This window comes from Silurus aristotelis (genome assembly GCF_946808225.1).
Source record: "Silurus aristotelis genome assembly, chromosome: 12".
Lineage (NCBI taxonomy): Eukaryota > Metazoa > Chordata > Actinopteri > Siluriformes > Siluridae > Silurus > Silurus aristotelis.
In genome coordinates this window covers 25,417,043-25,429,163 of record NC_139585.1, presented here as the reverse complement: position 1 = coordinate 25,429,163, position 12,121 = coordinate 25,417,043, and the positions used below count along the sequence as shown (strand labels likewise).

Here is a 12,121-nt window from a genome sequence, read left to right as displayed (position 1 = left end):
GTGCCTCAGTTAAGAGGAACCCAAAGAACCTGTTTTTATTCTTGTGTCATTTATGTTTTTGCCTGCTGGTAGCTTTTCAAGAACAAGTCATTCCACTGCTGCTTGTCTACTGATCTGATCTTTTCACTTACAATGCTTCTGCTCGCTCTTCCTCTCCTGCCACAGGTCTCTCACATAGATTAGAAAGTGCACCGAGAACTAAACGTGTCTGGCAGGCATCTCTGTGATCACAGTTAACACGCCCTTCACACACTTGTACACGCACACGCACACACACCCGCACGCTCGCGCACACTGCATGCATCCGCCCGCATACAACACGCGTCTTGCGCGCATTGTAAATTCAGCTCTGTTTTCTGGAATTCGACTTCTCATAAAGTGAGGACATGCCACCTGTCTCTATGTTGGTCTGTCTGCGTGAAGAATCTTGCTGTCTGCTCACAGTAGGTAAGCTTGGATCATCTAACATCACAATATTTATTTGCACACTTTCACACTTTGATCTGAAACACTTACAGTACCATCTCTATCTCTTTAACTCTGTATATATATATATATATATATATATATATATATATATATATATATATATATATATATATATATATATATATTTATATATATATATATATATATATATATATATATATATATATATATATATATATATTTATTTATTTATTTATATATATATATATATATATATATATATATATATATATATATATATATATATATATATATATATATATATATATGTATATATATATTCATTTATATATTTATTCACACAGAGATCTGTTTTTCCTTGCAAATATGCCATGTTATATATATATATTTTAAAATAATCCTTTAATTGATAATATATAATTTCATTAATAACATTTATGCAAATGCAATTAGGAAATGTCATTGAAATATTAACGAAAACCGAAAAACCTTTAATCCCTTCATTGTTTTTGTTTTGCCTTGCTTGTTTGTCACATTTCTGGCATATGTGCCATGCCACTCCTGGGAAAACACCTCTTTGTGACATCATTTTCTAGACAGACACTCCTGGGTAACTTATTCACAAGTGTAATCCGCTGAATTCATATAAAATTACAAATGACCTTTCTGTGCTTTCTATTATATTGTTATAACATTTGCAATAACTATTTGTTAATTTCTTTATTTGGTTTCTACTCTGCAACATACTACTGTTTATTTCTAGCTTATTAAAAAAATATATACCTTATTTACTATTCACTTAAATAATAATTCACGTAAACAGCAGTAATGAAATAGTTCAAATCAGTTGATTGAGTTGTTCCAGCATTTCCTGTCGTGTATATTACCAAGCTCATGCATTAAGTGTCGTCAATCAAATAAACTCATTCTGCAAGCGCAAAGAGACAGCAGTGCAATCTTTTTCGAATAGTCGTTTCATGAGAAACTAGGGTTTCTGTACATCATGCACACTGTTGTTACAAGCACACAGCTGAACGCCTTCCTGTTCTGTGGCTTGTGACTTCATTTCCCCTCTTGTCAAAGTGTCTTTCCTTTCTGAGTTTGTCCTGCATCACACGAACACACACACACACACACACACACACACACACACACACACACACAAACACACACACACACACACACACACACACACACACACACACACACACACACACACACCTAAATATTTCAGTTAGTAATAAATTAAGTGTAAGTAGCGGGGCTACATAATGTATATATATATATATATATATATATATATATATATATATATATATATATATATATATAGAGAGAGAGAGAGAGAGAGAGGGAGAGAGAGAGAGAAGGACTTCAAATAGAAATGCATTTAATATCCACCAATATTTATATATATATATATATATATATATATATATATATATATATATATATATATATGTGGAGCAAGAGAAAAAGAGGTATTCATATATAGATTTGTAACAGCGATGTATTAACATTTTTATTAATATATGAGCAATATTTTTTTTATGACAATATGTATACAATTCTTTAAAAAGGAACTGTTTGTAATGTAAATTCAGTTTTAGCCAGTGGCTTTGTATGACTGCAAAATGAAAACTTCTATTTTTGTGTCAGGAAAACCAGCTCTTCGTGTTTGCAGGTGATTCAGTTCTGTTGTTCAGCCTTTGTGCATCACATATCTGGCCACACCCTTTCCTCACAGCACTTGAAATAGAAACGGCAGAAGTAGGGTTTTTGTTCCTCTTGTTTATCCACATTCCTCTTTTCAAAAATAGGATGTGGTGTTCTGGAGAGGTATGATAAATGTGGTTAAGAATGTATTTGGTGAAGAAATCATTTGTTGGATTATTTGTACTCAAAAGCAAGACTGATTGGTTACATGATCCTTGAAAGGTTAAACTTATAAAATGTAAGTCACATTACTTGTATATTGTATATTCTGATCAAACTTTATCTCTTTCTTTAATCGCAACTCAATCGCATATTTTTATCTGTTCTACATGTACTTGTACGTTATTATTAGTGAAACCAAACTCAACATAGCGCATAAATGACAAAATATACTTGTAAAGATTTTAAAGTAATTATGGTGTTTTAAATTATGTAAATCATCAGGACACCAAACTGAACCTTTGCTATGTTTACACATGGACGGTTTTAATTGCCAGATGTGTGCACCATGGTATTTTTTTGGTATAGGGATATAAGTTTCTGATCCATCATCACAACAGATAGCGGTAATGCTCTACGTAAGAATGTGAACCTACAATGAAGAAGTCAAAGGAGACGAAAAAATTCATGGCAGTTTTTGTTGCTTAAGTTAAGACTTGGTATCAGTAAAACGAGTTTAGTGATTACACATTTGTTCTGATGGAGTTTATGATTTCTTTTTTTATATCTAAATAAAGAAAGGACGCGTGAATAAACGTGTGTTGCGTTGAAGGTTTTAATTTCACTTCTTTTATATTTATTTATGTATATTTATTTATAAAAATAGTCAAACAAACATGCGTTAATCGCGTGCTAATAAAATTATTCATTCATTCATTCTCTCCCGCAATTCGGGTCGCGGGGGCTGCAGTCTAAGCAGGCCCCCGCCTTCGACTACTGCCCAAGCCTCACAGCACCGTCCCTTACGGTCCCTCCTGCAGGTGGTGAGCCCACGGGAAGGCGGCCCCATGTCACGGACCTTGATATTTCCCTCATAAGGGACCCCCGGAGCATAGAGGGTTAAGGGCCTTGTTTAAGGGCCCAAGAGTGGCAGCTTGGCGATACCGGGGCTTGAACCCCAGACCTTCCGATCGGCAACCCAGCGCCTTAACCGCTGGAGCCACCACTCCCCCTCAAAAATTAGTGCTATTAAAATTCATTTGTATTATTAATAATGTGTTAATTTTGACAGCCCATTGTGGTTTTAGTTAGCATTTATGATTCAGACTTATTCACAGCGTGTAATAATAAATTAATTAAATATCTTATTACCTCCTTTAAACATCACAATTTGCATTCTTGCCTTCCAGTTCCAATGATTATCCACCGTACACCCTGACGCTGTGCAAACTGAGACCCGGGAAACGATGTCAGTCCAGCAGGTGGTACTGGTGAACTTTCAGTACGAATACACAACACGTGATGGCAGCCATGTGTCCATCAAGCCCAATGAACGCTACGTACTTATGGCCAAGACCAATGACCACTGGTGGCATGTTCGCAAAGATGAGACGGCCAAGCCTTTCTTTATCCCAGCCAAATATGTCACATTGTTGCCCTCTGGGAATGAGGCTCTTCAACTTTCAAGTGTACAGGATGGCCAGGATAATCCAAAACCGTATTCTGAAACAGCACCCCCTTTGGAGTCTGTGGTGGAAAACATTGAAGAGCAAAAATCCATCAAGCATTCAACAGCTGATAAAAAGGATGATCACAGGATCTCCACGTTTGTCATTCCAACAGATCAGTCCAAAATCAAATCCTCTGAAAATGAGCCATGGGAGAGTAAACCTGAGAATTGTAACTTGTACAAGGATGGAATCCAGACGAACATTTTCCAAGATGGTTTAACAAATTTCTATTCTCCATTTCAAGAAAAAAATACATACGCTGTGTCCCAAAAACATATCCCAACTACTAACTTGCGAACAGTATCTGAGCCCAGTGAAATACAGTCAAATGAAAATGAATTCAATGATGACATTCGGATGCTCATAAGGGCTGGCTGGGACCCAAAGATATGGGAAATCAAGCATGATCATGTGTATGATTCTGCAGATTTATTAAAGGATTCAGTATCTCAGGATAATAATGTCACTGAGAAGAAAGTAGAGGTCAAGTTGGGGCCAGCCTCTCCAGTTTCTCCTTTGTCTACGTTCCCTAAATCGTTTATGCAGCAGAGTCCTTGTTCTCCCACTGACCCATCATGTGTATTCACTGACAAGGTACAGTATATCATTTATTTACACCTCCTTTTAAAATGAAAAGAACAGTCTATCTATTACATACTGTTCAGGTCTGACAATGCTACAACCCTGAACTGCAAAACTCTTTGATTTGTTTTCTAACCATTATAACATTTTATTAAAAATTTTTCCAACAGATCTTTTAGAGATAACGTTTTCAAGAAATTGGACCTGATCATTTCATTAAAAAAAAGGGATTCACATCTCTAAGCATAGCCAATGATATGATAATTTAAAGATACAAGTCAAGTCAAAAGGCTTTTATTGTCATTTCAACCATATAAAGCTGATGCAATAAATATGTAAACACAGTGAAATATGACAACGTTCCTCCACAATCCTGGTGCTACATAAAACAACATAGAGCGACATCACACAACATAGAGCTACATAACCGAACACAGAGCTAACGACTAAATTAAGTGTCCTAGCCACATAAAGTGCATCGTGTGCAACCTAGTGCAAACAGTGCAAAAACAAAGACAGTGCAGACAAACAACACAAGACAGCGTGGGACAGATACACGAAACACAAAACCTACTGTATTATATACAGTACAATGTGCAAAAGAGAGAACTATAAACAAGAGTGTACTTGTAAACATGAACACAATGTTGTGCATAAACGGCAATAGCAGCAATCAGGAGGTGCATGTACACAGTATAATATGATTCATATAATATAGTATTAGTGGTGCTGAGGACATGGATGTGTATGAAGTGAAGTGAAATGATTATTGAGTGTGTGTTGAGTTTTGGTTGTAACAGATTAGAAACACACAGTTGAGTGTGTGTGTGTGTGTGTGTGTGTGTGTGTGTGTGTGTGTGTGTGTGTGTGTGTGTGTGTGAGTACAGTTCAGTTCTGTATGGTGAGAAGCCTGATGGCTTGAGGGAAAAAAAACAACTGTTGCATAGTCTGGATGTGAGGCCCGAATGCTTCGGTGCCTCTTTCCTGATGGTAGAAGGGTGAAGTGTATGATGGAGGGGTGTGTGTGGTCGTCCAAAATGCTGTTGGCTTTGCAGATTCAGATGTGTTGTGTAAATGTCCGTGATAAAGGGGAGAGAGACTCTGATGAGCTTCTCAGCTGTCCTTTGTAGGGTCTTGTTATCCGAGACTGTGCAGTTCGCAAACCAGGCAGTGATGCAGCTGTTCAGGATGCTTTCGATGGTCCTTCTATAGAACATAGTTAGGCTTTTCTCAGCCTTCTCAGGAAGATGGTACTATGACTGTGGCAATCTTTCCTGCTTCATGCTGATTTATAATTTACATTTTCTGCTCTAAAGTGATGGCTTTCCTCTTCTTTTTTTCATTACAAGCAAGAGACCTACTTTGGCGCTTGGAAGACACGCTTATATATATATATATATATATATATATATATATATATATATATATATATATATATATATATATATATATATATATATATAAATCGTAAGTAAAACCATAGTAACTCTGGGACCATCTGTATATATATATATATATATATACACAAACAATGATTTTCCAGGACCCTATCACTACACAAAACAACATAGAGCTACATAACAGAACACAGGTCATAAAGTGCAAAAGACAACATGAGACAGTGTAGGCCAGATAAACAAAACACAAAATAGCGCTGAGCAATAAACCTACTGTATTGTGTTATACAGTACAATGTGCAAAAGAGAACTTTATACAAGTACACTCTTGTGTTCTCAAGTAACTTTAAGTTATTTTGTGTTATGTAGCTCTATGTTGTTTTATGTAGTGCCAGGGTCCTGGAACAACTTTGTCTCTTTCTTGTTCTCTGTCTCTCTCTCTGTCTCTGTCTCTCTCTCTCTCTCTCTCTCTCTCTCTCTCTCTCTCTCTCTCTCTCTCTCTCTCTCTTTATATATATAGCAGTCATGTAGATGTGCAAAACAGCATGTAAACAGTTATACAGTTTTAATCAAATAAAAATGGGTGGTGCTAAAGACATGGATGTGTGAAACGAAACGAGTATGAGTGTGTATTTGAGTTCAGATTTGTAGCAGTAACACCCAGTTGAGTGCGTTTACACCCAGTTGAGTGCGTGTGTGCATATAAGTTTCAGTTCCAGATCAGTTCTGTGTGTTGTGAGTTTCCAAACCAGGCAGTGATGCAGATGTTCAAGATGCTCTCAATGGACTTAGACTTATGTATATGCAATTGTGATACTCAAATCTGCCCAGAGCTTTTTAGTAATTCTTAAAAAAAAAACATAAATCTATAAAAAGCAATGAATGTGACACTTGTTTGAGTTAGCAAAGTTCCTATACCGATTAATTAAATGATTAAATGTTACATGGTGTTCCTGAAAAATATTGAGTATTTGGTGACGTCTCCTTATTTGCAAGGTCCCAATGATCAAATGCCTAGTCTACAAAAAAGGCCTTAGACTGGTGTATTGTCTTGAGTGATCTGCATGTAAATGAGATGCATGTCTTTTACTCTGGCTTGGTTACACTCTTTCTATGAAACAGACCCTGTAGAAGATTCTACGGTTGTTGAATATATGAATTTATCTATATTAGTTGGTTAACATTGGTTTATACAGTTTCATACCCAATATCTGGTGGTTAGATTTTCTTTCTGTAACTATAAAAACTATATTAAAACCCATCCTGCATTTATAGGGTATTAAATCAAGATAGAACTGGCTTTTTTTTGTGAAATGATTTAGGAGTCACTTTTGGGGGTGCAGCAAAAATTTCAACGTGTTAAACTTGTGACAGTGCCCCTGGAGCTGAGCGTGGTCATTCTGGATGCTTCCACTAGGGGGCAAAATAGATCAATAAATGCAGGAATAAAAAGTTATTGAATGAATGACATAATGAGATGTTAGATTTCATTAGCTAAAAAAGTTATATATGATTCTAAAAAGTGTATTTTCTAATGAATTCACTGCATTTCAAAAGGTGAACTTTGTAGGTAAGATGATGCAGGCTTAAAAAAAAAACACAATTTGGAAACTTCTTGGTAATAAATTCAAGTGGGTTTCTGTATTAAATACTGGTGGAAGAGTAAATCATTAGGTAGGTTTGGTTTTAGTTTTTTTTTCTCTTCCTGGATTGAACCAAACAGTCCACACACACACACACACTGCGTTTGTGCCCAGGTGATGAAGGGGTTAAGTTCATGCGCTCCTGGTGCGCAACACTCCCTGCTGATCAGCTTCCCAAACCCGACTACCTGTTTTCCACACATAGCATCAGCATAAGAGCATCTGTCTGTCGTCTTAAAAGGATTGCAGTCGAAGAATAATCATTGTTGCAAGGAGAGGAAAGGAAGGGAGAGGAAGAAAACAAACACCTGTTGCACGGTAGGCGTTTGGCACTTTCTCTGCTCTAAAAGATGGGAAGCGAATCCAGGTGAATCAGGAAACGCCTTTTGGTTTTCATTTGGTTCTCTTTCTTTCAGGCCCTGAAACTCCAAAAAGGTTTCGTGGCAGCAAAATGAGTTCTTCTTCGCGTTTAAATCACTTTTGAGTTGAGTATGTATCGCGGGCACACACACACACACACACACACACACACACACACACACACACACACACACACACACATATATATATATATATATATATATATATATATATATACATACACACACAAACAAACAAACAAACAACTACATGATTATACTACCTGACGCACAAGTAGTAGCTATGCGATGATGTGGTTTAATGCTGTATTCTGATGTAGATGAGCATTTATGACGTCATAATACTCCCGGCGATGAATACAGCCTGTTTGTTTTAGTGTTAGTTATAGCTTTTTTTTTTCTTCACAATTTTGACTTTGACAGCAAAACCTTAATTCCCATCATTTCATGGATATAAATAAAGAGAAGTGGAAAAAAGGGACAGCGTTAAACCTCACCCTAGCTATTTTAAAGAGAAGAAAAAAAAAGATCTCAAGGCCCCTCTTTTGGAAGTCTGCCACTGAAGTTCTCCATGGTCTCCATGGCAATTGGAGGTCCAAATATGGCACAGTCCAAGTGCATCGGGCTTCAGGCCAGCGTATGCTAATGTAGGCTTTTGGTTTAGTCCATACCGGAACCTGTGTTTGACTCATGTCTTGTGTGTTTTGTGTGTTGCTTTTGGGAGGTTCTGCCCTACATAATGCACACAAAACATCTGTGACTTCATTGTGCGTGACTCTGTGATTCACGGGAATGCATGTGATATGTGTGAAGGCATAAATGATTAGGGAGTTCATAGAAAGATACAGTATATGTGATTTAAAATAAAGCATATACACCTTTTGGTTGTACAGATGGTTTTTGGTGTGTCAAGCAGGTTAGACATTATGGCATTGTAATTTCTATGTACTTTTGCAATAATGCAGCGTATGGATATGCTGTATGATGTATTCTAAATGACTATGACATGGCTTTTACATTTTATAATGCAAAAGATTTTGTTAAGTTTGTTCTAAATATTAATATATGAAATTCAGAGTCACTAGAACCAGGATCCTGACCTAACAATGACATGAAGGAATGACACATTTGACCCTTAAGTTCATTCTTTTTAACAGGGAAATTCGTTTTACTCGACTTCAACACTAAGATCACTCATAGCCATGTGGAAAAGGGAAGATAGAGTGAAGGCTTTGTGCCATGAGCTGAACACTTATGTAACCCTTCGATTTGTGGGTGAGAGATCTATGTGTAAATACAGTAAGGCTGACAGTATGTTTTACAAAGTGAAATGGTGTGATTTTGGGAGTTTGCACTAATGCTGTTTTTGATATGCCGCAACAGTCCGGCATATTTTTAGCACTTCAGCTTTTCACAGAGTCAAGTTAGTTTCATAACATGACTGCAAGATTAACATATCGGAAATGTGATTGCGTCCATTAGGAAACTGCCAACCCTAAACCTGTAAACTGTTCATGGTTTCTGTAAAATGTTTGCACATTCTTGTGAATTCCTGAAAAATAATGCTTGCATGTTAATTCAGATCACAGTATCCAGAAGGACCTTCTATCTTGAATGCACTTGAGAACATTTTATGATGGCATGATGTGCCAATTTGTTCTATGAAGGTAGAATTTGCACACAGCTGTCTGAGTGCATCTGAAGCTTCTGCAACGTGGAGTGTTAGAAATGTGGCAGAACTGCTCCGACTGGTACTGTGTGTGCGTATGTGTGTGTTTGTGTGTATAAGTATAGTCTGCATGTGTGTGTACATCGGAGGTATAGCTTTTGTTTACACATTGGATAATTGATGTCGATTATTACTAGGTAGAATTCTGTACAAAGCACTTTCAATGTCAATTCCATGTTTAATTGTTAGTCAAAAACTCTTTCAGCAAAACTACTGGTTTTATTATAAGTTAAATTTGTAGTTTTAATAGTGCATTTAAATCTTAAATAAGAATCTTACATAAAATTTCACCTATGGTTTATTTGAGTTATCTGAAGCCTACAGTTTTGCACCACCCTACAGTTCAGACTTCTCCTAAACAAACATTGAAGATGTTGAAGAACAGGCAGTAATTTGTTTTGTATCTAAATGTCACACGGAGAAATGTGACCATGCCAAAAAGGTGACAGGAATTGAATAACACATTTAAAAAGTGCTCAGGGGCACAGTTGTCTAAATGTTTTCCTGATTTTCAATTCCTGGAATATTTTCCCTGCCTGTGTTTAGATCCTAAACAAAAGAAAAATGTATGTGCTGCTGAACAATTGGAATGTTTCATTGCACCTGTGTTGTATTTCAATTCAAAGTTAACAACTAGCAATGGGTCCTTTATGAATTATTTGTTTATTTTGAACAAGTCTTAAATGTGACACAGAAGAACGAGTTGTCTAAAAAAGTGATTTGTTTGTTTTTCTTTTGGAAGCGCATAAGCAAAGCATCAGAAAACCTCTGTAGGTTATGTACAGGAAACAGTATTGAGTAGTTTATCTTTTGACTCTTCTAGTCCGAGTCGTTCGTTCTTTTGTCAGGTGAAGCCTATAGATGCTATGCAGTTATATGTACATACAGTATATACATTCTTGGAACTATAGTCAAAGTTGGGGTATGTAGACATGTTGCGGAGGATTGCCCAGGTTTGGGAGCATGGTGAGGCTGGGATTCAAACTTGTTTGAGTCAAAGAATGCCGTGATCACTAAGCTACCACTAGGATTATAGATCATACCATTATAAATGACTAGTAGGTGTGGTCAATGGGTGGAAGTGCTTATGTCACACGGAGCCTTTGCTGTTTTATTTAGCTACTGACTTTTGTCTAGACTGGGTGGATTTGTACTTAAAGTTCACTGTTTCTCATGCAAGTGGTTTGTGACCTTTTCCCTGGATTTCAGGCATAATGTGGTGTACAAATCCTGTTGTCATTCATGCATGGTGATAAAGGGCCAAGTAAGGAGTGTGTTTTGGGTAATGGTAAATAAGTCCAGGGCTAAAACTCGAGTAATTTAATTATTTTTTTATTTCTCATAATTCCAGCTTTATTTCTCACAATTCCGACTTTATTTATCATAATTCTGACTTTAATTCTTTCGAATCCGACCTTTTTTTAGCCAATTCGCCACACGATGTAGTGTCAGAAAACGTTACACTTTGGAAACCCAATAGAATTGCATGGTATCAAACTAAGCCATGGAGAGAACCCTGTCCACCAATCAGCTGGCCTTGTTCATACATCAACAGTCTCAAACTTCAGGCCGACAACATGGTTACCGGTGAATGCATCAGAAATTTGGGATGTTTACAATAAATATAGTAAGAATTGCGAGAAATAAAATCAGAATAACGAGAAATAAATTCTGCACAAAAAAAGTTTTTTTCTCGCAATTCCGAGTAATTTTTTTCTCACAAGGAGAAAATTCAGGCCAAAGAAAACTTAATTTCAAACAAAAAATTAAGAAAACACTGTATGGTGCATTTACCCTTTTTGAAATCATTGAAATTGATTTTTATAATTCTATTTATAGTTGTTTATTTATATTTTTTTTATTTGTGTATTTGCTCTTAATGTAATAAAGCAATTAATTCAATTCAATTCAATTCATTTTTATTTGTATAGCGCTTTTAACAATGAACATTGTCTTAAAGCAGCTTTACACAGATAATGCGGTGATTAAAAATGAATATGTTCATGAGTAAGTTTGTCCCTGATGAGCAAGCCGGTGGCGACTGGCGACTGTGGCAAGGAAAAACTCCCCGAGATGGCATAAGGAAGAAACCTTGAGAGGAACCAGACTCAAGAGGGAACCCATCCTCATCTGGGTTACACCGAATGTCCATTTGTGGCGGGTATACAATGTTGCGGGGTGCAGTGATGATGATCAAAAGCGAAGTGTATTTCTGAGTCAGTGTAGGAGACTGTTGACATCAGTGTAGGAGACTGTTGACATCCAATCCAGGCAGGCCTGGATGAAGTGGGAAGATCCACGGGGGGGAGAGGGGCAGGAACAGTGGTCACTGGAGCCTCAGGAGCATGTTTAACTCGACCGAGAGAGAGAGAGAGAGAGAGAGAGAGAGAGAGAGAGAAGAGGGTGACAGGAAGAGAAGGATATGGATTATTAAGTGTACCTATTGTTGCATGAGAGTTAAAGTCACTGTGCAGTTTGGACTCCGGCAAGACTCGCTATAGCAGCATAACTAAAAGGGAGAACCAGAAGGCAACACAGACATGAGGGATCTCTG

At 36.9% G+C, this 12,121-nt stretch overlaps 1 protein-coding gene across 1 annotated transcript in view; it reads left to right on the top strand.

Annotated features, from left to right (window-relative positions):
- Window positions 1-166: 166 nt before the first annotated feature.
- arhgap27 (Rho GTPase activating protein 27) overlaps window positions 167-12,121 on the top strand; it is a 31,291-nt gene continuing 19,336 nt past the window's right edge. The window contains exons 1-2 of the mRNA XM_083557088.1: window positions 167-447; window positions 3,516-4,430. Coding sequence (XP_083413214.1) covers window positions 3,573-4,430 — 858 coding nt within the window. The 5' untranslated portion in view covers window positions 167-447; window positions 3,516-3,572. The remainder of the gene's footprint in view (window positions 448-3,515; window positions 4,431-12,121) is intronic.